Source organism: Eubalaena glacialis, chromosome 3 (assembly GCF_028564815.1).
Source record: "Eubalaena glacialis isolate mEubGla1 chromosome 3, mEubGla1.1.hap2.+ XY, whole genome shotgun sequence".
NCBI classification, from domain to species: Eukaryota; Metazoa; Chordata; class Mammalia; order Artiodactyla; family Balaenidae; genus Eubalaena; species Eubalaena glacialis.
The window spans coordinates 82,277,799-82,305,779 of record NC_083718.1 but is presented as its reverse complement, the minus strand read 5'-3'; the positions used below and the strand labels follow the sequence as shown (position 1 = coordinate 82,305,779).

The window sequence follows — 27,981 nt, the reverse complement described above, 5'->3', positions numbered from 1 at the left end:
AAAAAGAGGAATGAAAGGATGTACATGCACTTTGGAGTGGAACATATCCACCACTCCTGCCACTAACTGGTTGTTACCTTGTACAAATTACTTGCTCTTAGACTTAGTATTCTCATCTTTTTTTTTTTTCCCGACCAGGGATTGAACCCAGGCCCTTGGCGGTGAGAGCGTAGAATCCTAACCACTGGACTGCCAGGGAATTCCCAGTATTCTCATCTTTAAAATGATGATAATTACTGCATGATGAGATTGTTAAATGAGATAAAAGATATTAAAATTCCTAACATAGCATTTGGAATCTATTAGAAGCTTCTTGTATTTTAGTTATCTGTCCTCCCCCTTTTTTTGACAGTAAATCATGGCCCAATACAGAATGAAAAAAGAAAAGCACAAGGCAAATTTGCTGAGTGAATAACATTTCAGATATCATCTAGTCCAACAATTCTCAAATCTTGGGAAGCTTTAAAAGAATTATATCTTTGATTCCCTGGTGGCGCAGTGGTTAAGAATCTGCCTGCCAATTCGGGGGACACGGGTTCGAGCCCTGGTCTGGGAAGATCCCACGTGCCGCGGAGCAACTAAGCCTGTGCGCCACAACTACTGAAGCCTGTGTGCTCTAGGGCCTGCGTGCCGCAACTACTGAGCCCGCATGCTGCAGCTACTGAAGCCTGTGCGCCTAGAGCCTGTGCTCTGCAACAAGAGAAGCCACTGCAACGAGAAGCCCGTGCACTGCAACGAAGAGTAGCCCCCGCTCGCCACAACTACAGAAAGCCTGGGCGCAGCAACAGAGACCCAACGCAGCCAAAAAAAAAAAAAAATTGTATCCTAGGCTCTATCCCAAACTTATTAAATCTGGATGGAGCCTAAGAATCTGTATTTTTAAAAAATTTCTTTGGATAACCTTAAAAATCAGCCATGTTTGGAAATCCTTGGTCTAGGCTACCTCCTGATCTCAGGGTTATAACTAAAAAGACAACAGTGACTAGGTTGAGCCTATTTCAAAACCTTAATCCAGTCATAATTTCTGAGGTCTCATAGCTCTCAATGATTTTTTTTTTAACATTTATTTATTTATTTGGTTGCGTCGGGTCTTGGTTGTGGCATGTGGGATCTTTCCTTGCAGCGCGCGGGCTCTCCCTTACAGCACACGGGCTTTTTTCTAGTTACGGCGTGCGGGTTTTTCTCTCTCTAGCTGTGGCGCACGGGCTCCAGAGCGCGTGGGCTCTGTAGTTTGCAGCATGCAGGCTCTCTTGTTGAGGCACAAGGGCTCAGTAGTTGTGGTGCATGGGCTTAGTTGTTCCCCAACCAGGGATCGAACCCGCGTCCCCTGCATTGGAAGGCGGATTCTTTACCACTGGACCACCGGGGAAGTCCCTCAGTGATTTCTTTGTAAAAGTAGAATCAATTTTGAAATGAAAGAAAACTTGTATTGCTAATTCAAAGGGGTAAATGAATTGAGGGAGAATGGGAAAGGTGGGAATAATGACCCAGAACTATAAAGAGATTGCTGACCTTTAAGATTGACACCATTTCTGCCAGTGGTGATAAAGAGCTTGAACACAGTTGAATTGAGGGTATTGGTGAGAGAAGTCTTAAGGTCATAACTGAGTGTTAATCTTGATGATGCATGGACCACCACCTGTCAACAAACCAAAGGAAAATTGGTACATAAGTTCTTAGAGAATCTGGTTCCCTTCTTCTCCATCCATCATAACTTATTTAGCTAAAAGCAGTTTCACACAAGAGCAAATTGCCCTTCTAGTGATCACATATTTGAGAACCACAAAATTTGTTTACTTTTGAGAAGAAAACATTTTTTTCTAAAAGGAGGTCTTTGTGCATTATTCCTTCTGACATATATTCCCTTTGTATGATTCCCTATTAGATGTCTTTGAAGACAGTTGCAATTTCCTTTAGAAAGTTTTCTTTTTCTGTCTTTAGTTGCATATAATCTCAACCTTTTCTGAAACCTCAAAGTATTCTGTTTCTCTCAAAATACTTGTAATGTTCTGCCTTATATTGTAGGTATTTTTATACTTGTTAAAATCCCTCCCATTAGATTCTGCGTTTCAACTTAGAACCCTAACATATCTTTGTGCATCCTGTACTGTGCCTTGAATATAAGGCAAGTGCTTAATGATTACCGTGAGAGAAGATGGTGATAATGATGGCCCTTTCCCCCCAAATACCTTCAACTTACTGGTTTATTTATTTATTTTTGGGTTCTAACTCCTTTGGGTATCCAGTCCCTCTGTTTTTTTTGGCTGTGGCACACAGCATGCAGGATCTTAGTTCTTAGTTCCCCTACCAGGGATCAAACCCATGCCCCCTGTAGTGGAAGCGCAGAGTCCTAACCACTGGACCACCAGGGGATTCCTCCCAAATTCCTTCAATTTATATGCAGTATACTGTCCAGTCTCCTCAGTACTACCGTAGTTTTAAATTTTTTCCTATATATTCAAGGACCTTAAAACTGTAACAGGGAAGAACCTTTTGTATTCTACTACAAGTTAATCACTAAAGGGATGTTGCCTAAAAGCTTAAATTATACATAAAGGCCCATCTCTGGGAACCCTGCTTCCCAGGAAATGAGCATTAAGCTAAAATACCTTTGTTTAGCTCACAGGAAACATCTTGACCAGGCCCACCTGTGAGCGACTGCAGGGATGAAAAAATGAACACATCCCCTCACTGGAGGCTGATGGGAACCAGGAAGTGTTTGACTTTGCCCCCTCCCCTTTTAGTATGGATGGAGCCTGAATTCTAACTCAGGCAACATGGTTCTTTGGGGCAGGAGCCCACCACCTTCTCAGTTTGCTAGCTTTCCAAATAAAGCCGTTATTCCTTGCCCCGCCCCAACAACTCTCCTCTCGATTACTGGCTTGTCGTGCAGCGAGCAGTACGAGCTTAGACTCGGTAGCTAAATCAAGTTAGTTATGTTAAGAGCTCAGTGAGGAAAGGAGTTTTGTCTTTTTCATCTTTGTATTTCCAGAGCCTAGCATAATCACTGACATATAACAGGCCTCAGTGATTGTCTACCACTTAGTGAATAATTAAATGAGCATTTTTACGAAGTACACCAACTGGAATATGACCTTTTGACTTCTCTGTAGCCTCTGACATCATAGCTCATTCTCTCCCTTGCCTTTGTGACACCTTTCTCCTTGCTTTTCTAGCACCTAGAACCTTCTCAGCCCCTTTTTCTAGTTGTCTTCTCATGCTGCCTCTCTCCTCAACCGTCTTATCTGCTCATGATACAAGTTCTCTTTGAATGTTATCCAATTTTTCCCTCTCTACACTTAAAACTTATGCTGAGGGCTTCCCTGGTGGTGCAGTGGTTGAGAATCCACCTGCCAATGCAGGGGACACGGGTTCGGGCCCTGGTCTGGGAAGATCCCACATGCCGCAGAGCAACTGGGCCTGTGAGCCACAACTACTGAGCCTGCGCGTCTGGAGCCTGTGCCCTGCAACGGGAGGGGCCGCGATAGTGAGAGGCCCGCGCACCGAGATGAAGAGTAGCTCCCGCTTGCCGCAACTAGAGAAAGCCCTTGCACAGAAACGAAGACCCAACACAGCCAAAAATAAATAAATTAATTAATTAATTTAAAAAAAAAAAACTGTTAAAATGAAAAAAAAATTTAAAAAAAACCCAAAACTTATGCTGAAGCCACCCTGATTTATTCATTGGTCTTCAAACACAGCATACACTTTTTATTTGCCTTTGTACATATATGCCTTCTCCCTTTCTTTTCTGCCAAATTCCTAATCCCAGGATTCAGTTTAAATGTCATCTGTGGAAAATTTAGCCTTAATGTCTAGGCAGAATTAGTGACTTTCTTCTGTATTCTAAGAGCATTTCTGACATCATTTATGTTATCATGCCATCTATATGTAATTATTTATGTTACGACTAGAGCTCTAAAAGAAGGTACCAGATACCATGTGGGCACTTATTGGGCAATTTACTCATTTATAAAATTGGGATAATACTTTGCAGGGTTGAGAAGATTAAAAATGATAGTTGTACTGTATATAAAATAAAAAATTTTTAAAAAATAGATGTAGAGTGCCAAGCCCATAGTAGATGCTCAAAAAATAATAGCTATTAAGAGGAATGAAAAGAGGAACAAATTCTTTGCACACAGAGGAAGGAGATGTTACATGTATTTAAGGGGGAAATAGGAAAGGCTTTATAAAGCTTACCTATTCACTTGTTCACCCATCTCACCTACTCAAGGGTATCACTTAAGCAATTCTCCCTACTCCTACATCAAATTTTCCTTCTCTACTGAGTCATTTACTAAGCCATTATTTCTCCCATTTTAAAAAACAATCAACAAAACAAACTCGACTCCAGTTCCTTGAAGAGGACTGTCTCCAAGTCCTCTTTTTCAATTCTCCAATCAAACTTCCAGTCCCTTCATTCCACTGAAGCTACTCCTCAAAGTCACCAGCCTCCATATTGCAAAAAACCATCAGTCATTTCTCAGTGTTCATACTTGACCCATCAGTAGCTTTCACATGGTTGATCTCCCCCTCCCTCCTTGAAATACTTTCTTCACTTGGCTTCCCGGACACCAGGATTCCCAGGTTTTCCTCCCATTACCCATTCTTTCTTTTTTTAATAAATTTTTTTTCTTTTCTTTAATTATTATTTATTTATTTATTTTTCTTTTTTTGGCTTCATTGGGTCTTCATTGCTGCATGCAGGCTTTCTCTAGCTGCGGAGAGCGGGGGCTACTCTTTGTTGCAGTGCGCAGGCTTCTCATTGCGATGGCTTCTCTTGTTGCAGAGCACGGGCTCTAGGCGCACAGGCTTCAGTAGTTGTGGCACATGGGCTCAGTAGTTGTGGTGCCCGGGCTTAGTTGCTCTGCAGCATGTGGGATCTTCCCAGACCAGGTATCAAACCCGTGTCCCCTACATTGGCAGGCGGATTCTTAACCACAGCGCCACCAGGGAAGTCCCATTCTCTGGTCATTCTTATAAATCGTATAAATTCCTATAAATTTCTCTTGTTGGTTCCTATTCTTCTATCAGAGCTCTTAATATTGGAGTGTCCCCAGAACTTAGTCCTTGGACCTCTTCTCTATTTACACTCATTCTCTTGATGATCTTATGGCTTTTTTTTTTTTTATTTGGCTGCGTTGGGTCTTTGTTGCTGCGCGTGGGCTTTCTCTAGTTGTGGCATATGGGGGCTGCTCTTCGTTGTGCGTGGGCTTCTCATTACAGTGGCTTCTCTTGTTGCAGAGCACAGGCTCTAGGCACACGGGCTTCAGTAGTTGCAGTACGTGGGCTCAGTAGTTGTGGCACTCGGGCCCTAGAGCTCGTGGTCTTCCGTAGTTGCGGCGTGTGGGCTCAGTAGTTGCAGCACACAGGCTTCCGCTGCAGTGGCTTCTCTTGTTTCGGAACACGGGCTCTAGGCGCACAGGCTTCAGTAGTTGTGGCACGCGGGCTCAGTAGTTGTGGCTCGCAGGCTCAGTAGTTGTGGTGCATGGGCTTAGTTGCTCTGCGGCATGTGGGATCTTCCTGGACCAGGGCTTGAACCCGTGTCCCCTGCATTGGCAGGTGGATTCTTAACCACTGCAACACCAGGGGAGTCCGATCTTATGGCTTTAAATATCTATGCCAATGACTCCCAGACTTTTCTATCTAGCTACCTCAACACATCCATTTGACATCTAATAGACATCCAACTTTACATGTCCAAAACTGATCTTCTCTCCAAAACTGTTCTACCTACAGTCTTACGCATTTCAGTTGATGGCAATTCTGTCCTTTTAGTTGTTCAATCAAAAACCTTAAGTCATTCTTGATTCTTTCACACTCTACATATAATCTATTGGGAAATTGTATCAACTATACCTATAAAATATATTTAGAATCTGATCAACTTTCTACCACCTCCTCTATTATCACCCTGATCCATCATACTCAGCTGCGTTCCTGCAATTATAGCCTCCCAACTTGTCTCTCAGCTCCTACTCTTTTTTGTTTTGTTGCTGCGTGTGGGCTTTCTTTAGTTGCGGCGAGCGGGGGCTACTCTTCGTTGCGGTGCACAGGCTTCTCATTTTGGTGGCTTCTCTTGTTGCGGAGCATGAGCTCTAGGCGCACGGGCTTCAGTAGTTGTGGCACACGGGCTTAGTCGCTCCGCGGCATGTGGGATCTTCCTGGGCCAGGGCTTGAACCCATTTCTCCTGCATTGGCAGGCAGATTCTTAACCACTGCGCCACCAGGGAAGCCCTCAGCTCCTACTCTTGCCCCTACAGTTTAGTACCAACCAGTAGCCATGGTGATATATATATTTTTTTTAATTAATTAATTAATTAATTAATTAATTTTTGGCCATGTTGGGTCTTTGTTGCTGCGCGTGGGCTTTCTCTAGTTGCAGCAAGCGGGGGTTCCTCTTCATTATATGGTGCACGGGCTTCTCATTGTGATGGCTTCTCTTTGTTGCGGAGCATGGGCTCTAGGCATGCAGGCTGCAGTAGTTGCAGCATGCGGGCTCAGTAGTTGTGGCTGGCGGGCTCTAGAGCGCAGGCTCAGTAGTTGTGGCGCATGGGCTTAGCTGCTCCGCGGCATGTGGGATCTTCCTGGACCAGGGCTCGAACCCGTGTTCACAGCCTGAGCCATGTAAGTATAGTTCCTATTCCCTGGTCCTGCCGAACCCATTGGCAGGAGGATTCTTAACCACTGCACCACCAGGGAAGCCCCCATGGTGATATTTTAAATTATAAATCAGACTAGTCATTCTTTTGGTTAAGAACCTTAATCACGATTTACCTTTATGTTCCAATAAAGTTTGTTGGCTGGCTTTATATCTGATATGTGAGTGTATTTCTTTTCATAGGATGTGCTTTCTATATACATATTCCCATATATGGAAATAGTTACTCTAGACTCTTCAACTTTTTTTTTTGGCCGCGTCACACAGCTTGCAGAATCTCAGTTCTCCGACCAGGGATTGAACCCCGGCCACGGCTGTGAAAGCCTGGAATCCTAACCACTAAGCCACCAGGGAACTCCCATAAACCCTTCAACTCATAACATTAGGTTTACCTCTCGATATGTTTTCACTAGTCCTGGAATGTCATGAAAAATTGTTGCTATTCCTGGACTCCTGGCCACTCCTACCCCAGTGACAATGTCTGTTTGTAGAATACTGTCATCAGCAGAAATCATCCACATCCCGGGTTCACCTAGGAAAAGACAAGAGAAAGCACTTGCCTGCAACCTTTGATATAAATTGGTCACTCTAACCTTACTCAGAATCCAAGTCAGTAGACCATTCAAGCATACATATATCCCTTCCCAGGAGGAACACCCAGCTTTGAGGGTAACTGTTTTTTTTCTTTAAAAAAATTTTTTTTTGGCCACGTCACGTGGCACGTGGGATCTTAATTCCCTGACCAGGGATCGAACCCACACCCCCTTCATTGGAAGTGCAGGGTCTTAACCACTGGACCGCCAGGGAAGTCCCTAACGTTTTCTTAATGTTGGGTTCCCCTTCGTATGTCATGCCAGCAAAATAAAATAGGAACTGCTGACCTTCACAATCACAAAAGAAGCCACTTAGTTGGAGAATGTAACTGTTCTCCTTAGGAAAAAGAAAAATGCTTTTTACACATAGGAATAACACTCTGATTAAACTTTGTATAGACCCTGCTAAGGATGAATCTGCTTTGATCTACTGATTGATATCAGCAGGAAGACTGCAAGCATCAACTGGCAGAAGAGAGGATTCGTTTACTTTGGTTTAATTCCCAAGGTGGCAGAGGAATGTCAAATATTAGATTAGATTACTGATCCTGGCTTGTGGCCCTTCTGCTTCCTCATCCAAAGTGGTATGGATTTGAGATGCCCAAAAAATTCCAGAATGGAAGACAGAGGGACAGTCCTGACAGAACCTAGGAAAAGGGAGTAAAAAAAGCCTGTGCTTCACTGACAAAAGATTAACAATCATGGTATTGTAAGCAGAGTTAGCTCACTGGCCATGGATTACATGTTAGTAAGTAGTGGTTGCTTACAAGTCAACTGTTACAGGATTGGAGGATTTGACCTAGGCTGAATAGAATTCGCTTTGTATCAAGTCCAAAATATACAGTTAATGTTAAAGTCAGGTCCAGTATTACATCACTTTACCCAAACATATGTATCCATAGTTCACCAAAGAGGACGCAAAGCCCAAGCCACATACCACCCCAGCCAGCCTTACTTGGATGGATTATTTGGTAGCATATACCCAGTCAGTATATACCATTTTGGGATATGCTACCTGGAAGCCTAAAGATATAACACACATTTCCTAACCCAAGACTGATTTTCTGTAACTCAATAGTACTTAGAACAGAAATGCTTTGCTGATCGAGCGTATAGTGTAGCCCAGTACAATGCCAAACCTTACAGTGATGGTATATGTAGAAGTTAGGCATTCAGATGTGCTTCACAAAACAGTGCACACACAATTGGTTCTTAGAACTAAAGCCTTATTGCCCTTTCCTTCCTTTTATTTCATCCTTTACTGATGTTCAACTTAGCAATTACCCTCCTTCAGAAGCTGGGAATGGAGGAGAAGGCACAGTACTCTACACTGCCTATATATTCAATAGACACTTGGTAAATATTACTGGCTGACCTCTGATTGGCTGGCTATGGAGAGAAATGGGCACTAAACTGAGAATTATCAGTTAACATGAAAAATAAAACACACAAAAGTATTTTCTTTCTCAGAGAGCCCCTTAGATTTTAGATAATTTGGAAAAAAAAAAAATCCTCTAAGGGATGAGTTGCTTTCTAATCCTGTCAGTTTTGAGGTTGAGAAAGGGAAGGTATCCAAACCATTCTGGTTGAGGAGGTGAGTACTGAAGCAGATGACGTCTCCGACAAAGGTAAGCTTGGTGTCTGGCTCGATGGCGTGCTCTACAGAAACAGGAATATAGTCTGCCATGCCTGGATGTCTCTGGTCCCAGAGCCTCACAAGTGTCACCCCTCTGTTCACAGCCTGAGCCATGTAAGTATAGTTCCTATTCCCTGGTCCAATAAGCAGCAGGTCATCTCTGAAAGCAGACATCAAAGGTAGAAATCTCTGAACAGAGTCAATAGTTAGGAAACAGTTCTGGGGGCAGACCCTATCAAAATTTTATATTCAATAGCTCAAAAGTTCAGATGGAATTCTACAATAGAGAGTAAGCAACTAGGGCCAGGGATCAGGTCAATTACATTTATATGTATAGTGCCCAGCTAGGCTTTTTTTTTAATCATTATTAATTAATTAATTAATTTATTTGGCTGTGCCTGGTCTTAGTTGCAGCACGTGGGATCTTGGCTGTGGCATGTGGGATCTAGTTCCCTGACCAGGGATTGAACCTGGGCCCCCTGCATTGGGAGCACGGTGTCTTAACCGCTGGACCACCAGGGAAGTCCCTAGGTTTTTTTTTTAATTAAAAAAAATTGTTTTTCAGTATGGCTTCTTTTTTTTTTTTTTTTTAATTAAAAAAAATTGTTTTTCAGTATGGCTTCTTTTTTTTTTTTTTTTTAGTATGGCTTTTTGATAATACTCCAATTGGCTCCCTACAGGAGCTTTGTATGAACTAGGACTGTCAAATTCAAAACATACTGAAATTTTTCTTCATTGAACAACTAATTCTGGTCTTTTCCCCATCTTAATGAAAGAAAGAAAGATCAGATTCCAAGTGCAGAATATGAGAGGAATTTACTGGAGCTTTCAGATAATACCAGGTTAATCAATAAGATGTCTACCACAATGTCAACACCATTCCTTTGCCTTCCATACCTGTTCAAAGCCAGATAAAGCTGGGTATTGTGTGTGTGGAATTTCTCTCCGATGCTATTGTAAAACTGAACAATGAAGGTGAGAGACATGCCCAAGGGAAAGGCTGATAGGGTCCTTCCTTGAGCTGTGTACAGCTTGGGGTGGCTGCTCATTCGCAGGTATGTCACTGGTGCTACCTGTGGGAGACAAAACCTTCTAGTACAGAGAAGGATGCATTGGAGAGGAGCTGAGACCATATCCTGAGACTTATAATCAATGATAAAAATGGTGTTCCTCTTTTGTAGGAAATCGCTCTTGATTTCAGATGACAGAGTGAAAAAGAAATATGACAGTACAGGAAATGGCTTTTTAATTACTAAAACAGTGGAAATGTGAAAAGCTGGAGCTTTTTGAGGAAAGGACTGAATTTCTTCTATTTTGTGCAAAGTGTCAATATTTATTGTTAAATAATTGATCACTTATCAAGAATACTGTAGGTTTTGTTTTCACACTGCAAGAGATAAACTGTGATACAATAAGGGAAGTCCAGGTTTGAATCCTAGCTTTATTATTTCATATCTTCATCTAACCATTCTAGGTTTTATATTTATCATCAGTTTAATAGGGCTAATAATGCCTATCATAGGGTTTTTGTGGTAGTTAAAAAAGATAATATACGTAAAAGGAGCAACACAGAAGCTGGAATATACTAGATTTTTAATGCCCAAAACATTTTTTGTTTGTTTGTTTTAGACTAACTTACCTCTAAGGTCTCTTCTAATTAAAAAAAAAAATTCTAAAAACAAAGCCTAATTTAGCAATAGATAGCAATAGTTCTATGCTTCTCCCACACCAACCCTTTTGCCAAAGCTGCTCAGAAGACAGTCATACCAGTTTGAGACTAATCTCTTATAACAAGGACTGTAAAGTCCACTTTAATTTGATGGTTCATGTCAAGATTGTCCTCTTACAGTTCATTTCTGACTTCCAGAGAAGTTTCTAGTCTTGAAAAAGGAAATCTGCCTCTTAAGGCCATGGTATTCCTTTTATTTTTTTGAGTAAGTCCCTGAACTCACCTGAACCCCAGTTATAGTTGTTTGGTTGACTCCAAAAGGTTCTATAGAAGTGACTTCCAACACAGCAGTACCTGCAATGGAACCAGCTTTCAGGAGCCCTTCACCGTCCTCCTCAATGACAGATGAATTAGGGAAACACTTGAGAACGCGGGAACTCACAAAGGCGGCCCCTACCCTAGGGAATAAACGGGGCAAATGGCATCTCTTGGGGGCTCTGTTTGACAAGAAAGAAAGGAGTAGAGACTGCCAGGATTACTGTTAGAGGCTGTACTCTGAGAAAACTGCTTGCCATTCTCCATGTTGTGTAGTTATTCTTTCCTCAGGTAAAAGTCAGCCTTTGGATTATGCTTATCTCTTTAAAAATCAAATACTATTACATATTTATCATTAAAAAATTATTTGGTTAAAAGAGTTGAAAACAGGTACAGTCAGCTTTTCATATCCATGGGTTTTGCATCTGCAGATTTAACCAAGCACAGGCTGAAAATTTCAAAAAGTTCCAAAAAGCAAAATTTGAACTTGCCTTGGACTGGCAACTATTTATGTAACGTTTACATTGTATTAGGTATTATAAGTAATTTAGAAATAGTTTAAAGTATACAGGAGGATGTGCATATATGCAAATACTACACCATTTTTATAGAATGGATTTTTGCATCTGCAGATTTTGGTGGGAGTGCGGGTCCTGGAACCAATCCCTGGTGGATACCAAGGGCCAACTGTATTCAAACAAATACTTGTACATGAATGTTCATAGCAGCACTATCCACAATAGCTAAAAGGGGAAAACAAACCAAAGTCTACCAACAGATGACTGGATAAACAAAATGTGTTACATTCATACAATGGAATATCATTCAGTCATAAAAAGGAATGAAGTACCAATACATGCTACAATGTGGATGAACCTCGAAAACATGTTAACTGCAAGAAGCCGACAGAAAAGGTCACGTACTGTATGATTTCATTTACATGAAATATACAACATTTAAATTCACGGAGACAGCTGATTAGTGATTGCTAGGGACTGAGAGGAGGGGAGAATGGTGAGAGACTGCTTAATGGGTATGGGTCTCCTTTGGTAGTAATGAAAATGTTTTGGAACTAGAGGTGATGGTTGTATAATACTGTGTATGTACTAAACGCCACTGAATTGTACAATTTAATTTTATGTTATGTGAATTTCACTTCAACTAAAAAAAATTATTTGTGGGTTAGAAAAATCACCTAGAAGGCAATGATTCTTTCCATGTGCAATGTTTCTCTGAGGGTAAAGTTAGATCCTGGCCTGCCTTCTTCTCCATTCTCCTTACCTGTTGGTATGGAGTTTGAGCTGAGAATTCATGGACATCAGAATTTGTTCAGGTTGGCACTCTGGGTAGAAAAGTTGGAGTTTTTCAAACACCTAGAATGAGAAAATGATGTTTTCCTCATTTCCAGAAAAGACAAATGATGACTTTTACTCACAAATGGACAACTACAAATCAAGTCTGCCCAACTTCAATTTAGCCCAATGTCCCACAGTACTGCTTTCCAAAATGAGCCAGGCATTTAAAACATATTTAGGTAGTGTAGAATATATAACCTAATATTAGCCCTGCTTCTGACTACAAGGGACTGGGCATAGTTTACACTTACTACATCCCCTATATTACTTAGATATTAGGTATGAAATAAGTTTGAAATTTCTAATTTTAGTTCTAGTAACCTGAAAAGAGATTTGAGAATGAAGAACCTGTAGTACTTAATTAGCGAGGGCACTATTCTGGTCTTCCGCCTCCTGGTAAAGTGCTTTTTCCTCTACCCCTCACTGAATCAGGGAACCAAAGCCAAAATAAAGGCAAAAAGAAAAAAGAAAAAAAAATTAGTCCCAAATTCAGAGGTAGAGAAACTTATTTGCCCCACACAAAAAATAGTTTTTCTTTGAGTTCTAAAAACAATAGGGCCATTTAGCTTTCAGCTTAAGAACATCTGTAGAAACTGTTCGTACTCTCATACCTTACCAGAAGTTAGGATAGGATTTCATTCTGCCTGTGAGTATAGCTAAGTGGACTGTATCATAATATCTATGTTAGGCAGAACAAATCAGAAATTAATTCCTCTTTAGTTATTATGTGTTCATATACTGTATTCACTGTGTTGGGAGTTGAGGGGAGTGCATGTGCTGTAGTTTCTAATGTCAGTACTCATAGAAGCAATTAGCAGGAATAACAAAGATCTAGAAACCATAAGCCTATTCCAGAGATCCCTCTAGCAATTTCTCTATCTCTATCCAGACTAAGCTCTTCATGGATGGTAAGAGAATATAACTTTCTTCTCCTTGATATACAAAAACAAGATTTAGCTTTGGGACCTTACCAGGATCTGAACTTCATCAGACAGTTCCAACAAATTCCCCTCAAACTGCCCAGAGGAACTGTTCATACAGCGGACAGTGACTTTGATACTGGTCCGACCAGCTGCTTTTGTGTGGACAACCATGGCAAAGTTATTCTCTACTGGGAGTTGTAGAAAAACCTAGACAGTGAAGGGATGGATTAAGAAATATTCATGAATAAACACTGTGCCCTTCCCTCTTTGTTGAAAATAGCTATTTTAGTCTAAAACTTATGATGAAATAAAATAAATTTAGTATCAAGATCCCTAAGGTAATATAATAAACAGATAAGTTCATACCTCTGAATGCCTGGGCACTAAATCCAATACGTCCCTTTTGCTCATGGACCAATGGAATGTGAGCCCAGGGTTGGCATTGCTGAAGGAGAAAGGGGTCTGGGTACTGGTCACTCCCATGACATAAACTGGCATCTGAAAACGAAGAGTGGTTTGTGCTATACATCCTGTCCAGCTGGCATTATCAAAATAATGAACCTGGAATAGAGCCATCATACTGACCTCAGTAGCTGTGATGAGCCGAGTTGCAGCTGCAAGGATCCTAACAGCCCTTAGCTGCACAACTTCAATCTGCACTTCATCCTGCTCAACAGCGTGGAGAGCAAGCTTAGGCTAAGAGGGAGTGTCTGTGGGGCGGATGCTTATGATAACTAGTTTGTTGTTGTTTGGGGCATTCAACAACAACAACAAACATGCCATAGGTATAGGTTTTTTGTTTTTGTTTGTTTTGTATTCTTGAAACAATTCCTTAAGTATAGGGACTGTCTTATAACAATGCCAAGTACTCTGTGGGTTTTTCACTGAAGATTACATATTTCCCATGCCTGGTTAAGAGAATGCCAAATGAGGGGACTGAAAAGACTTTCCTGGGCTGTTGACACCCTCCCCATCACTATTTCTTCCTCCACCTCCCAGTGATTCCCAGATGGAGGAGTAGAAGCAGAGCAGAACAAAGAACCAATACCTGGGAAAACACAATGACTTTTCCAGTATCTTCATTTACTGTCTGGATGGTGCCATGGACCACAGCTCTGCCAACTACCTTCCCTGTAACTTGGCCCCTCCTATTAACAACAGCCACGGTCTGATTACTGATGGAGAAGTGAATGATAGATTGAGGCTGAGGGCCACCTTCAGACATTACCTGGAATGTAAACACGCCAGTGAATGCCTGGACCTTGGGGAGAAGTCACATCTCCTTTCCCAACCTTTTGTCCAAGTATCTCGACTTTTTCATCTTCCCCCACTTTCCAACCAGCATATGCCACATCAACTCAAATGCACATGAAATGGAAGTGCTATAAATGATCCACGGGATTCCAAGAAGTAGTTCATACCATGTTTCTCATAGAACAAAGAAAATACTAATTTTCTTCTTTATCAAATCCTGTTGTACTTGGCTGAGAGTAGACAAGGGAAGGTCAACAGGAAGAGGTGTATGTGTATATGTGTGTTGGGGTGGAGCAGAGGTGGGATGGGGAGAAAGCCTCATTTCTGGCTTTAGGATCACCTGCATCATATTAGTTGGAATCAGTGTCATTTTCTCTGGAACAAGTCTGAATGGAGGAAACACCTTGAAGGAGAAAACCAAAAGGACAACAGTGATTAACTACAGTCAAGTTCATAGCAAATGATCATGCAGCTTATTCTAAGGAAAAAAATCCTAATTATGTACAATGAAGTTATATACAAAAATATGTATTTTATTTTATTTATAAATGCAAATTTTATTTATAATAGCAAAAAATTATAAATTACTTAAGTGAGAATGCTTAAATAAGTTATTACATATCCACTCACTGTAATAAAAGTGGTCATTAAGATTATGTTTACAATTACCTTTCTTTTCTACTTTTTTTTTTCTTTGGACATGCCTCACAGCTTGCGGGATCTTAGTTCCCGGACCAGGGATGGAAACTGCGCCCTCAGCAGTGAAAGTGCAGAGTCCTAACCACTGGAAATTTATAAAATTTATAAATTTATCAAGAAGACGAAGTATGAATTTTGGATGAGATAATTTCCTTACTTCAATTTGCCGAGGAGCTGACGTGAATTTTCTCCCCATCTTGTCCCTGGCAATAGCTACAAGTGTGGTTTGCCCAATAGTGATAGCTCGAAGGATATAATTTTCAGAGTATTCGTCCTGTTTCTCAATTAGCCTGCAAAGACCCACAAATTTCTAGGTGAGAAAGATTTGGTTTTAAGAGTGGACAGTTATGCATCTTTCTAAGATGCTTAACATTTTCTGCTTTCTTTTCTTTTTTTTTTGGCCATGTGGTGCAGCTTGTCTTAGTTCCCCGACCAGGGATTGAACCCGGGCCCACAGCACTGAAAGCGAAGAGTCCTAATCACAGGGAATTCCCAATCTTCTGCTCATTTTAACTCAGCTTAGAAGGAACTACCAGAAAATAACTTCCAGAGTCAAGACAAAGTTCATAGCAATGGCAGAAGGCTCCTGAAGGGCAAAAATTTGTTCTAAGTCTCCAAAGGAATAAGAGCAATATAAACATAGACTGGCAAAACTGCAAATACTAAATTGCCTCAGAATTCCTGTATTTTCCCTTTCGCAGAGGGCAATACCAGTGCCTCTACTTCTAGATTTTTTGAAGGTCCTCAAGTCTGAAGCACCCCCAAAGGATATCATCCAAGGAGAAGTTTCATAAAATGGAAATATTAATGAGACACATGATTTTAGGCCCAAAATAAGACATCTGAGGATCTGGAAGGGGTATATTGTAGAGAGCTGAATATGGGAAGAGAGTATGGGCTGAAAGGTACCGTTACAAAAAAAGGAAAGAAGGAAATCTGAAATAACCTAAGGGAGAGCTAACCAGGCTACCAGGAGGGATATTCTTGTGATATTAAGCATAGGGAGAAAGAAGTATTTTTTTTAAAGATTTATTTATCATTTATTTTATTTTATTTATTTTTGGCTGCGTCAGGTCTTAGTTGCGGCAAACGGGATCTTCACGCTGGCTTCTCTCCAGTTGTGGCACACAGGCTCCAGAGCGCATGGGCTCTGTAGTTTGCAGCACGCAGGCTCTCTAGCTGAGGCACACAAGCTCAGTAGTTGTGGCGCACGGGCTTAGTTGCCCCGCGGCATGAGGGATCTTAGTTCCCTGATCAGGGATTTAATCCACGTCCCCTGCATTGTAAGGAGGATTGGGTTTTTTTAATAAATTTATTTATTTATTTATTTTTGGCTGTGTTGGGTCTTCACTGCTGCACGCGGGCTTTCTCTAGTTGCAGCGAGAGGGGGCAACTCTTCATTGCGGTGTGTGGGCTTCTCATTGAGGTGGCTTCTCTTGTTGCGGAGCACGGGCTCTAGGTGCGCGGGCTTCAGTAGTTGTGGCGTGTGGGCTCAGTAGTTGTGGCACACGGGCTTAGTTGCTCCGCGGCATGTGGGGTCTTCCCCGACCAGGGATAGAACCCGTGTCCCCTGCATTGGCAGGCGGATTCTTAACCACTGCACCACCAGGGAAGTCCCTAAGGCGGATTCTTTACCACTGGACCACCAGGGAAGTCCCCAAGAAAGGAGTATTGAAATGGTACTCACGTCAGGGTGACAATGGCAGAAGCCAACTGCAGTTTGAGCTCCATGTTCCTGAAGTATTTATTTTGGAACGGGCGTTTGGAAGAGCCAAGAACCCTCACAGTTACTAACACAGTTTTACCTATTTCAACCTAGTGGTTAAAAAACAAAAATTAAAAAAAATAATTTTTTAAGGTAATTTTAGTAGAGATGTCTCATTCACCTAGGGCCGTTTAACTCTTAGAGGTGGCAAGCTCTTTTTTTCATGCTAAATGTTCCTGGTCAGCCTTTGATTGAGTAAGCCTAATCTATGTGTATTCTTTTAAGTTGTTCTTTATTTTTTTTTAACTGTTTTTTAATTTTTTTATTTTGGCCATGCCCTGTGGCACGTGGGATCTTAGTTCCCTGATCAGGGATCGAACCCACACCCACTGCATTGGAAGCATGGAGTTTTAAACACTGGACCACCAGGGAAGTCCCTAAGTTGTGCTTTAACACTCTATTTATCTTCATCATGTTTAGTGTTGGAATCGTGTTCTTTAAGGGCAGTTATTTCCATTCACATCATCAAAGGGCCTGGTAGCTGAGCACAGACTATATTAGGTGATGCTAGTGAGTGAGAATGATGCCTGCTTCATTTAAGAGAGAAAGCAAACATCTCTCACCTTATCAATCAGATCAAGCTCCAGCTCTTGCATGTCTGACACCCTGAGGTGAGCCGTTGCTGGACCCAAGAAAGCCAAACACAGGTCATAGACCTCCAAGCTGAGAAATCCTGGATGTACTGGAACTAACTAGAAGGAAGAAGATGGTAGCTGGGTAAAGAAGCAAACATGCTCCAAGCATAATCATAGCAATTATTTCCACCCAAAGTGGAAAATACAATATCTTACTTTCTTTGTGATGGGAACTCTGAGAGGTCACATTGTATGTTTCAGGCATAGCACAATATGTACCCTTAAAGTGATGTTTCAGTTTGTGGCAAAATATGTACCCTTAACAAATACTAACTGATAAAGAGCAGAGTTTAAATTGATTGATTTCAAGCAGAATCCTGAACAGGGAAAGGAGTCAGGAAGAAAATCATGTACATTTATATGCAATCACAAGGAGGGAGATAAAGCACTGGACGGACTGATACTTTGTTTTTCCTTCTTGTACTACAGCTCCTGCACAGCAGCATGGTTTTTCACATCCTTTGCCCATAGGGCCTCAATCTCCTCTTTTAAAAAGCAACATTATGACGACAGTAAGTTACATTCCTTTGAGCTCTTTGAAGGAAATAAATACATATGTTAATATAATCTATTTTTTTATTATTACAAGTCAACTAAAAGCAAATCTCTTGGCATATTGACTATGGAGTCAGCTTAATATTTTAAGTTGCCATGTCCTGGCTGAAAATACCATATACTCACGTTATAAAGTCAATAGTATATCTAACTATCCACACAGTTCTGTGCTTTTAAATTTATAAAAATGAACCTTCTTTTAATGGAAATCTTATAATTAGATGTCTCCTACACTGTTTCCATTCAATCAGAGCCAAAAATTGCAACATATTGTAGCTAGTTACAGAAAAAAACAAACAAACAAAAAGCCCTCTTTTTTTGTTGAAGAATCTATGTAGGTTAAAAAAGGAAAAAGACACAAATGTTATTTTTTGTAACAAGTTTGAGACACCCAATAAAAATTTTCCAATCATTCTCCTAAGAATGAGCTTTGACCTGAGACCATCAGTCTGGGAATATCTCTAGAACTCACCTGGACAGAGCTTTCTGCTTCCAGGTAAGTGATGGTGGCAATGTCTTGCTCACTACTGTTGACTAAAAAATAACCAGATCCTTCCACAAGGCTAAATATTTCCTATGGAAAAATCAAACAATATTCCGTTCCCTTTGGTTTATAAATAATTCAAAGAAAATAACTTCTACTTACCTAAGAAAGAGTATGACATTAAAAGATTACAGTCAGTGGACCAAAGACAAAATATGACTATTAAAGTATAACTGCTAAGGATAATTATTATATATGCATTATATATGTGTATCACTGATTTTCAACACATAAGTGAGCTTTTTTATTGTTATACTATTAATTTTAATAACCTAGTACTCTCCCCTCCAATATGATTCCATTTAGCTAGACCCATATAGCTTCTACCTTCACATCAGGGTGGTTATAGATGGTAGCATTCTCAGGCGATACTGTTACATCATCTACCAGGAGCAGCTCTACAGCTGCAGATCTGGGCAAGTTGGAAAGTTCCTAGAAATATAATAAGAGCCACAAAGGTAAATACAAACTTTTAATTCCTCAGCTCAGTGAGTGAAGATTCCAGTACTCTTTCAAGTGCCAAAGATAACAGATTCATAGAGGTGCATAGTTCTCAGATTTACATCAGTTATATAAATGACTTCTAAGGAGCCTTAAATTTCGTTAATTAATATTTTTTATATAACAGTCTCCACTTACCTTTGGACTTTCCTTCTCTGAATAGCCCACAAAATTGACTCCAATGAGTACAGTCCCTTTTATCTGATGTACTTTAAGGATCCTTTGACCTGGAGACATGCAAAAAAGTACCCTGTGAGAAACAGTAACATGTAGAATACAAAAGTGTCTCCAGAGAACCAAAAATCTGCCCTAATTTTTTCCAAATGGTGTTTTATTTCAGGGAAAAAAACAAAAACAAAGAACAGTGAATAGGGAAACACATAAGAAACAGAAAACTGGGGTTCTATGCTGACTCTGCAATTATATTCCTATGTGACCTTGGGCAATCACTTTATTTCTCAGTTCCTTTATTAAATGAGGGGTTGGGACAGGCAAAATCTAAAATTCTCTCCAGCTCTAATGGTTTGTGAGTCCCAAAATAAGCTGACAATAGGGTATGGGGAAATTTTTGTTTGATTTAAAAATAAAAGTGAGAAATAAAGAGATTGTCCTTTGGGACTTTTCACGCTTCTAAACTGTTTTGTGTATGTAAATGTCATGTCAGTCCCTTACTCAAAAATTTTAAATGCAAAAACAATTTTTTTTTAATCGCTAACTAGTCCTTATTAGAGCAATTCAAACTCCTTAAACTAGTATTTGAAGCCATCCATAATCTGACCCTGCTTTACTCATTCATTCTTTTTTCTTTCTTTTTAACTAACATGAATCTGCCACTTTACTTAGGACAACTCTTATTTTACCCTCAACACATGATCATGCGTAAATCTGTAAAGCATTTTCTCATGATGTTACATTCATTCATTCAACAAAGATTTATTAAGGGCCTAACTGTATGCTAGGCACTATGGAAAGTAATTAGGATACAGAGGTGAAGAAGAAAACAACACAGTTCTTGCCTTCAAAGAAACCCACAGTTTAGGAGGGTGGCTGAGAGGTAAACCAACCACTGCAATACAGTGTGATAAGTACTATTATAGAAGTATGTACAGAGCACATAATACAGAATATATAAGAGCACAAAGAAGGAATATTCTCCTTAGACTGGGAATATAGAGGAACAGAAAACTCCTAGATTACTAGAGGAAGATTTTAGCCTAGTGAAGATGCAAGTAAAGAGAAAATAAAACATATGCAAAGGAAAGAGGTATGACAAGCCTTTTCATGGTTAAGGATCTAAAATTGTTGAGTATGAGAAAAATGTAGAATACATGTGGGTGGTAATAAGAAGTGAAGCCAAAGAAGTAGGCAGGGGTCGGTATGTTAAGCTGCAACATATGAACTTTATCCAGAAAGACACAGTGACAATATGTGTCACTGCGGGCTTAGTTGCCCTGCAGCATGTGGGATCTTAGTTCCCTGACCGGGGATTGAACCCACGTTCCCTGCATTGTAAGGCAGATTCTTTACCACTGGAGCACCAGGGAAGTCTCCAGATTTGTATTTTAGAAAGATCATTCTGGGGACTTCCCTGGTGGTCCAGTGGGTAATACTCTCTGCTCCCAATTCAGGGGGCCCGGGTTCGATCCCTGGTCAGGGAACTAGATCCTACATGCATGCCACAACTAAGAGTTTGCATGCCTCAACTAAGAGTCCGCATGTTGCAACTAAAGATCCCGCATGCCGCAACTAAGACCCGGCACAGCCAAAATAAATAAATAAATAAATAAATAAATATTTTTTAAAAAGAGGAAAGATCATTCTGGACAGTAGTATGGAGGGTGGATTAGAGGGTAGGAGAGACACATTGAGATCAGTTAGGAGGCTACTATGGTGATGTAGGATAGAGGTTATGAGGACATTAGTGATGAAGATAGAGAGGAAGAGAGAAAACCTTTAGAAAATAAAATGGATGGTATTTGGTGATGGATTGTTACAGATATAAGGAGCATCTCTTTCTTCCCTACCACTTTTTACATTAACTGTATCATATTATTGGTATTATAGTGTTAATGTATCATATACATATTAATATTATGTTATCATATTCTCTAGTTAAGCCCTTAAACTTGTCTTGAGTATAAACTCCCTGTGGGTAAGGGAAAGCTTAAATCTTATTTCTTTAGTGTTTCTTATTCAATTGAACAGTTATCTAAATGGGAAAAGAATTTGAAAAAGAACAGACACATGTATATGTATAACTAAATCACTTTGCTGTACACCTGAAACTAACACATTATTAATCAACTATACTCCAATATAAAATAAAAAGTTAAAAGAAAAGAATGGTTACCAAATACTCATACCAGAAACCTAAAAGTTACCCTTTGTGCCACTTTCTTCTTTACTTTTGGGATTGATTTGTGGTAGATTATTATATTAATGGCTTGTGGTGAATCATGCCTGGTGGTATCCATGCTCTTGAGTAGTCCTGGCCTACCTTGACTCTGGTTTTGGCCAGCTGACTTGCTTTGGAGAATAGGACCTCAGCAAATGTGATACAAGCAAAGGCTTGATGGGCTACTGCCCCTGAGGGCTTGTTGCCCTCTTAGAACCTCATCTTGTGCCTCTTGCCCCCTCTCTAAGTCAGTCTCACTTGACTTATTTAGTTCATTCTTTCTATTTCCTCTTTCTGCCATCTCTTCAGGTCTCAGAGTACATGCTACTTTCTTAGGGCAGTCTTCTCTGATCTAAACTAGGTTAGGTTCTCCTGTTATAAGCTCTTAATGCACCCCATATTTGCCCTTCAAAACACCTAACACAATGTAATGTTTAAAGTCCAGTTTCCCCAACTGGACTGTAAGTCTATGAGGGCAGAAGCTGTGAGTGTCTCATTTACCATTATATCTCCAAGTGCCTAGCAGAGGACCTTACATGTAGTAGCCACTCAATAAACACTGCCTAACAAATGAATAATATTTCCAAAGTTTTAGGCAAATAATAGGTAACCAATACATTTTAAAATTAATTTAATTTTGTGTTCCTGTGAGAAACGTTGGACTCTAGACCCTAGCTTTGCAAACAAGGGAATCTACCTTTATGCTGTTTTCTAAAAAATACAAAGATCGAAGGTGAAAGGTGAGATAGGATAAATAGACTGTCACCCACAAGGAAATATTTAGTGCAGAACCATTTAGTAGGTATATGAAAGGATTCATAAATATTTACAATACCATGTAGCCGGGTCTGCCCGCTGCCATCATCCTTTGCTACCATCTCTACTGAATTGTAATTCTCAAAATGAGCTAGTGTTTCATTTGAGGATTTCCATTCTAGCATCAGTGAACTGAAATTATCAAACTTTCTCCTGTGTTGATCAAACACTACCAGTTCCAGGACTGTGTCTCTCAGGCTTGATACAGGAATCTTATTAAAATAAAAAGTAAGAAAAGAAAAGAAAAGAAACAATAGCTTAAGAGGTGGTAAGATATTCCTGAAGCTAGGGATCATGTTTTCTCCCAATATTTTTTCTTTGACAGTTTTCAAAGGTATGGATATGTTAAAAGAATGGTATAATGAATACCTATATATACTTCATCTCAATCCACCATTTGCTTTCTCTATCTCTCCCTCTACTTTCATACTCTGTGTGTGTTTATTTGTATGTGTGTGTGTCTTTTTTTTTTTTGCCAAATGATTTAGGTATCATGGCACTTTACCCCTAAATATTTCAGCATGCATTTCCTAAGAATGAGTAGCAAAAACTACATTACCACACATAAGAATATTAACATTAATTCAGTGTTACATACTGTATAGTCAATATTTCAATTTCCCCAAATGTCCCCCAAAACGTCTTTTATACCTGTTTTAAATTTTTTTTTTTTTAAATGTAAGTACGTTGTGATTTTTTTTTTTTTTAATGCTTCGGAACTTTATTATTTATTTATTTATTTATTTATTTGTCTGTGCTGGGTCTTCGTTTCTGTGCGAGGGCTCCCTCCAGCTGCGGCGAGCGGGGGCCACTCCCCATCGCGGTGCGCGGGCCTCTCACCGTCGCGGCCCCTCTCGTTGCGGAGCACAGGCCCCAGACGCGCAGGCTCAGCAGCTGTGGCTCACGGGCCCCGTTGCTCCGCGGCATGTGGGATCCTCCCAGACCAGGGCTCGAACCCGTGTGCCCCGCACCGGCAGGCAGACCCTCAACCACTGCGCCACCAGGGAAGCCCCACCTGTTTTAAATTTTTGATTTAAATTTGATCTTGACAGACTTCCCTGGTGGCGCAGTGGTTAAGAATCCGCCTGCCAATGCAGGGGACACAGGCTCATGCCCTGGTCCGGGAAGATCCCACATGCCATGGAGCAAGTAAGCCCATGAGCCACAATTACTGAGCCTGTGCTCTAGAGCCCACGTCCATGACTACTGAGCCCGCGTGCCACGACTACTGAAGCCCGCATACCTAGAGCCTGTGCTCCGCAACAAGAGAAGCCACCACAATGAGAAGCCCGTGCACCACAATGAAGAGTAGCCCCCACTCGCCACAAGTAGAGAAAGCCTGCGCGCAGTAACGAAGACCCAATGCAGCCAAAAATAAATAAATAAAAGAAATTGGCTGGTCTTTGTCCCCAGTTCTTGAGAAGTAACCCTAAACCCTTGGAATTTCCTGAGTGATAGGAGTGTATCTGTTATTCATGATGGACTCCTTGGATCACACTTGAGTTTATACTTATAAGATGACTCAGGATGGGGGCTGGTCATGCTAGAAAAACCAGCCATGTGATTATAGTGATGGGACTTTGAGCCAGGTGATACCAACCTGACCTCTAGGGAGGGGAGGGGGGTTAGAAATCGAGTTTAAACATGTGGTCAATGATTTAATCAATCATGTTTATGTAATAAAACCCCTATAAAAGTTCTGGACACCAAAACTCTGAGGACCTAAATGAAACCTAAATGAAATAGGAAAATTCAAAATATACAAGCAAGCAAAACTGACTCAATAAGAAATAAAAAATCTGACTAGATCTATAACAAGTAAAGAGATTGAATAAGTAATTTAAAAAAACAACACAACATCCCACAACAAAAATCCTAGGCCCAGATGGCTTCACTGGTGAATTGTACCAAACGTTTAAAGAGTAATGAATACCAATTCTTCACAAACTCTTCAAACAAGTAGAAGAGAAGTGAATACTTCCCAACTCATTCTGTGAGGCCAGTATTACTGTGATACCAAACCAAAGATACCACAAGAAAATAAAACTACAGATTAAAATCTCTTCTGAATATACATGCAAAAATCCTCAACCAAATACTAGCAAGCTGAATCCAGGAGTATATAAAAAGGTTAATACATGATAAACAAGTGGAATTTATCCCAGGAATGCAAGGTTGGTTCAACACATGAAAATCAATCAATGTAACACACCATATTAATAGAATAAAAGGGAAAAAAACACACAATCATCTCAACAGATACAGAAAGAACATTGAACAAAATGTGAAACTCTATGGTGATAAAAACATTCCACAGACTAAACTTCCTCAACCTATATAGGGCATCTATGAAAAATCTACATCCAATATCATACTTAATAGTTATAGATTGGAAGCTTTGCCCCTAAGATCAGGTATAAGACAAGATGTCTGGGGCTTCCCTGGTGGCACAGTGGTTGAGAATCTGCCTGCCAATGCAGGGGACACGGGTTCGAGCCCTGGTCTGGGAGGATCCCACATGCGGCGGAGCAACTAGGCCCGTGAGCCACAATTACTGAGCCTGCGCGTCTGGAGCCTGTGCTCTGCAACGAGAGAGGCCGCAATAGTGAGAGGCCCGCGCACTGCGATGAAGAGTGGCCCCCGCTTGCCGCAGCTAGAGGAAGCCCTCGCACAGAAACGAAGACCCAATGCAGCCAAAAATAAATAAATAATAAATAAAATAAAATAAAATAAATGAACAGGTTTGAGAAAGCATAATTCTCAATAACCTGATTAAAAAAAAAAAAAATTTTCACCTGGATCTTCTGTTTAAAAAAAAAAAAAAAAAAAGACAAGATGTCTGTCCTTGCCACTTCTACTGAACATTGTGCTGGGGGTTCTAGCTAGGGCAACTAGGCAAGAAGACAAAATGAAGGCATCCAGATTGGAAAGGGAGAAGTCTGACTGTCTCTATTTTCAGATGACATAATCTTGTGTATAGAAAACCCTAAGGAACCCACCAAAAAAACTATTAGATCTAATAAATGAGTTCAGCAGTGTTGTAAGATACAAGATTAACATGCAAAAATCAGTGGTATTTCTATACAAGAGCAACAATCTGAAAATGAAATAAATAATTATTTTTATGATAGCATCAAAAAGAATAAAATATTTAGGAATAAATCTAACAAAAGGAGTGCAAGTGTATACTCTAAACCAGGTGTTCCCAACCCCCAGGCCATGGACCAGTACCGGTCCGCGGCCTGTTAGGAACCAGGCCGCACAGCAGGAGGTGAGCGGTGGGCGAGGGAGCAAAACTTCATCTGCCGCTCCCCGTCACTCCCCATCGTTCACGTTACCGCCTGAACCATCGCTCGCATTACCACCTGAAACATCCCCCCACACCCCCCCTCAACCCCATCTGTGGAAAAATTGTCTTCCACAAAACCAGTCCCTGGTGCCAAAAAGCTTGGGGACCACTGCTCTAAACTACAAAAATTGTTGAATGAAATTAAAGAAACCCTAAATAAATGGAAAGATAGCTCACATTCATGAATCAGAAGACAATATAGTTAAGATGGTAATGCTCTCCAAATGAATCTACAGATTCAATGAAATTCCTGTCAAAACCCCTGCTGGTTTCTTTGCAGAAATTGACAAAGGAATCCTAAAATTCATATGCAAATGCAAGGGACTCAGAATAGCCAAAACAATATTGAAAAAGAAGAATAGAGTTGGAGGACACATACTTCCCAATTTCAAAACTTACCACAAAGCTACAGTAATCAAGATAGTATGGTACTGGCATAAGGACAGACGTATGGATTAACTGAAGAGATTTGAGAGCCCAGGAATAAATCGTCACATTTATGGTTAATAGATTTTCAACAAGAGTGCCAAGATGATTCAAAGGAGAAAGAATAATTTTTTTTTTTTAAGATTTATTGATTGATTGATTGATTGCTATGTTGGGTCTTCGTTTCTGTGCTAGGGCTTTCTCTAGTTGCGGCAAGCAGGGGCCACTCTTCATCGCGGTGCGCGGGCCTCTCACTATCGTGGCCTCTCTTGTTGCGGAGCACAGGCTCCAGACGCGCAGGCTCAGTAGTTGTGGCTCACGGGCCCAGTTGCTCCGCGGCATGTGGGATCCTCCCAGACCAGGGCTCGAACCCATGTCCCCTGCATTAGCAGGCAGATTCTCAACCACTGCGCCACCAGGGAAGCCCCAAGAATAATCTTTTTAATAAATAGTGCTGGATCAACTGGATATCCACATGCAAAAGAATGAAGATGGACTCCAACCTCACACCATATACAAAAATAAACTCAAAATGGATTAGAGGCCTAAATATAAGGACTAAAACTACAAAACTCTTAGAAGAAGTCAAAAGTGTAAATACTCATGCCCTTGGGATTAGACAATGGTTTCTTAGATATGACATCAAAAATACAAACAAAAACAACAACAGAAGTGATGAACTGGACATCGTTAAATAAAACTTTTTGTGCTTCAAAATACACCATCAAGAAAGTGAAAGTTTAAAAAAAGAAAGTGAAAGTACTCGCTTCAGCAGCACGTATACTAAAATTGGAATGATACAGAGAAGATTAGCATAGCCCTTGCACAAGGATGACACGCAAATTCGTGAAGCATTCCATATTTTTAATAGACTGGTGGTTGCCAAGGGGGAGGGGGTGGGAGATGGATGGATTGGCAGTTTGGGATTAGCAGATGCAAACTGGTATATATAGCATGGATAAACAACAAGGTCCTACTGTATAGTACAGGGAACTATATTCAATATCCTGTGATAAACCTTAATGGAAAAGAATATGAAAAAGAATGCATATGTATGTGCAATAAAAAATTTTAAAAAAAGAATGTATATATATGTATAACTGAGTCACTTTGCTGTACAGCAATAATTAACACAGCATTGTAAATCAAATATACTTCAATTAAAAAATGCAAAACAATTAAAAAAGAAAGTGAAAGACAACCCATAAGATGGAAGAAACTTTTTGAAAATCACATATCTCAAAAAGACTTGTATTTAGGATACATGAAGAACTTGTATAACTCAATAATAAAAAGATGAACAACGCATAAGATTGGAATAGACATTCTCCAAAGAAGATATACAACTGGCCAATAAGCACATGGAAAGGTGCACAATGTCATAAGTCATTGAGAAATGTAAATCAAAACCTCTATAACATACCACTTCTCACACACTAGGAAGGACATAATCAAAATGACAAACATTAACAAGTATTGGCAAATGTGGAGAAATTGGAATTCTCATACACTGGTAATGGAAATGTAAATTGAGGTAGCCATTTTGGAAAACAGCTGGAAGTTCTTCAAAAGGCTAAACATAGAGTTACCATATGACCCAGCACTTCCACTCCTAAATATATACTCAAGAGAGTTGAAAATATATTCACACAAAAATTTGTGCATGAATGTTCACTGTAGCATTATTCATAAGAGCCAAAAAATGGGAACCACCCATATATCTATCAACTGACAAATGGACGAACAAAATGTAGTATATCTATATAACAGAATATTACTCAGCCTTAAAAAAAGAACGCAGTAGGGATTCATTCTACAACCTGGATGAATCTTAAAAACATGCTAAATGCAAGAAGCTACATGTAAACGCCATATATTGTATGATTC

General features: G+C 40.2%; 1 protein-coding gene and 1 non-coding gene across 2 annotated transcripts in view; one reads left to right on the top strand and one right to left on the bottom strand.

Annotated features, from left to right (window-relative positions):
* NUP210L (nucleoporin 210 like) overlaps window positions 1-27,981 on the bottom strand; it is a 73,211-nt gene that overhangs the window by 7,227 nt on the left and 38,003 nt on the right. Inside the window, exons 15-32 of the mRNA XM_061183427.1 lie at window positions 22,339-22,531; window positions 19,247-19,335; window positions 18,935-19,039; window positions 18,536-18,637; window positions 17,437-17,565; window positions 16,796-16,923; window positions 15,266-15,398; window positions 14,750-14,812; window positions 14,204-14,383; window positions 13,741-13,821; window positions 13,522-13,653; window positions 13,204-13,362; window positions 12,159-12,250; window positions 10,846-11,020; window positions 9,791-9,966; window positions 8,836-9,053; window positions 7,057-7,196; window positions 1,513-1,639 (exon numbers count right to left, since the gene is read on the bottom strand). Coding sequence (XP_061039410.1) covers window positions 1,513-1,639; window positions 7,057-7,196; window positions 8,836-9,053; window positions 9,791-9,966; window positions 10,846-11,020; window positions 12,159-12,250; window positions 13,204-13,362; window positions 13,522-13,653; window positions 13,741-13,821; window positions 14,204-14,383; window positions 14,750-14,812; window positions 15,266-15,398; window positions 16,796-16,923; window positions 17,437-17,565; window positions 18,536-18,637; window positions 18,935-19,039; window positions 19,247-19,335; window positions 22,339-22,531 — 2,422 coding nt within the window. The remainder of the gene's footprint in view (window positions 1-1,512; window positions 1,640-7,056; window positions 7,197-8,835; window positions 9,054-9,790; window positions 9,967-10,845; window positions 11,021-12,158; window positions 12,251-13,203; window positions 13,363-13,521; window positions 13,654-13,740; window positions 13,822-14,203; window positions 14,384-14,749; window positions 14,813-15,265; window positions 15,399-16,795; window positions 16,924-17,436; window positions 17,566-18,535; window positions 18,638-18,934; window positions 19,040-19,246; window positions 19,336-22,338; window positions 22,532-27,981) is intronic.
* On the top strand, window positions 26,854-26,960 carry LOC133089354 (U6 spliceosomal RNA). The gene has a single exon (XR_009700716.1). It is a non-coding gene; the product is annotated as a U6 spliceosomal RNA (small nuclear RNA).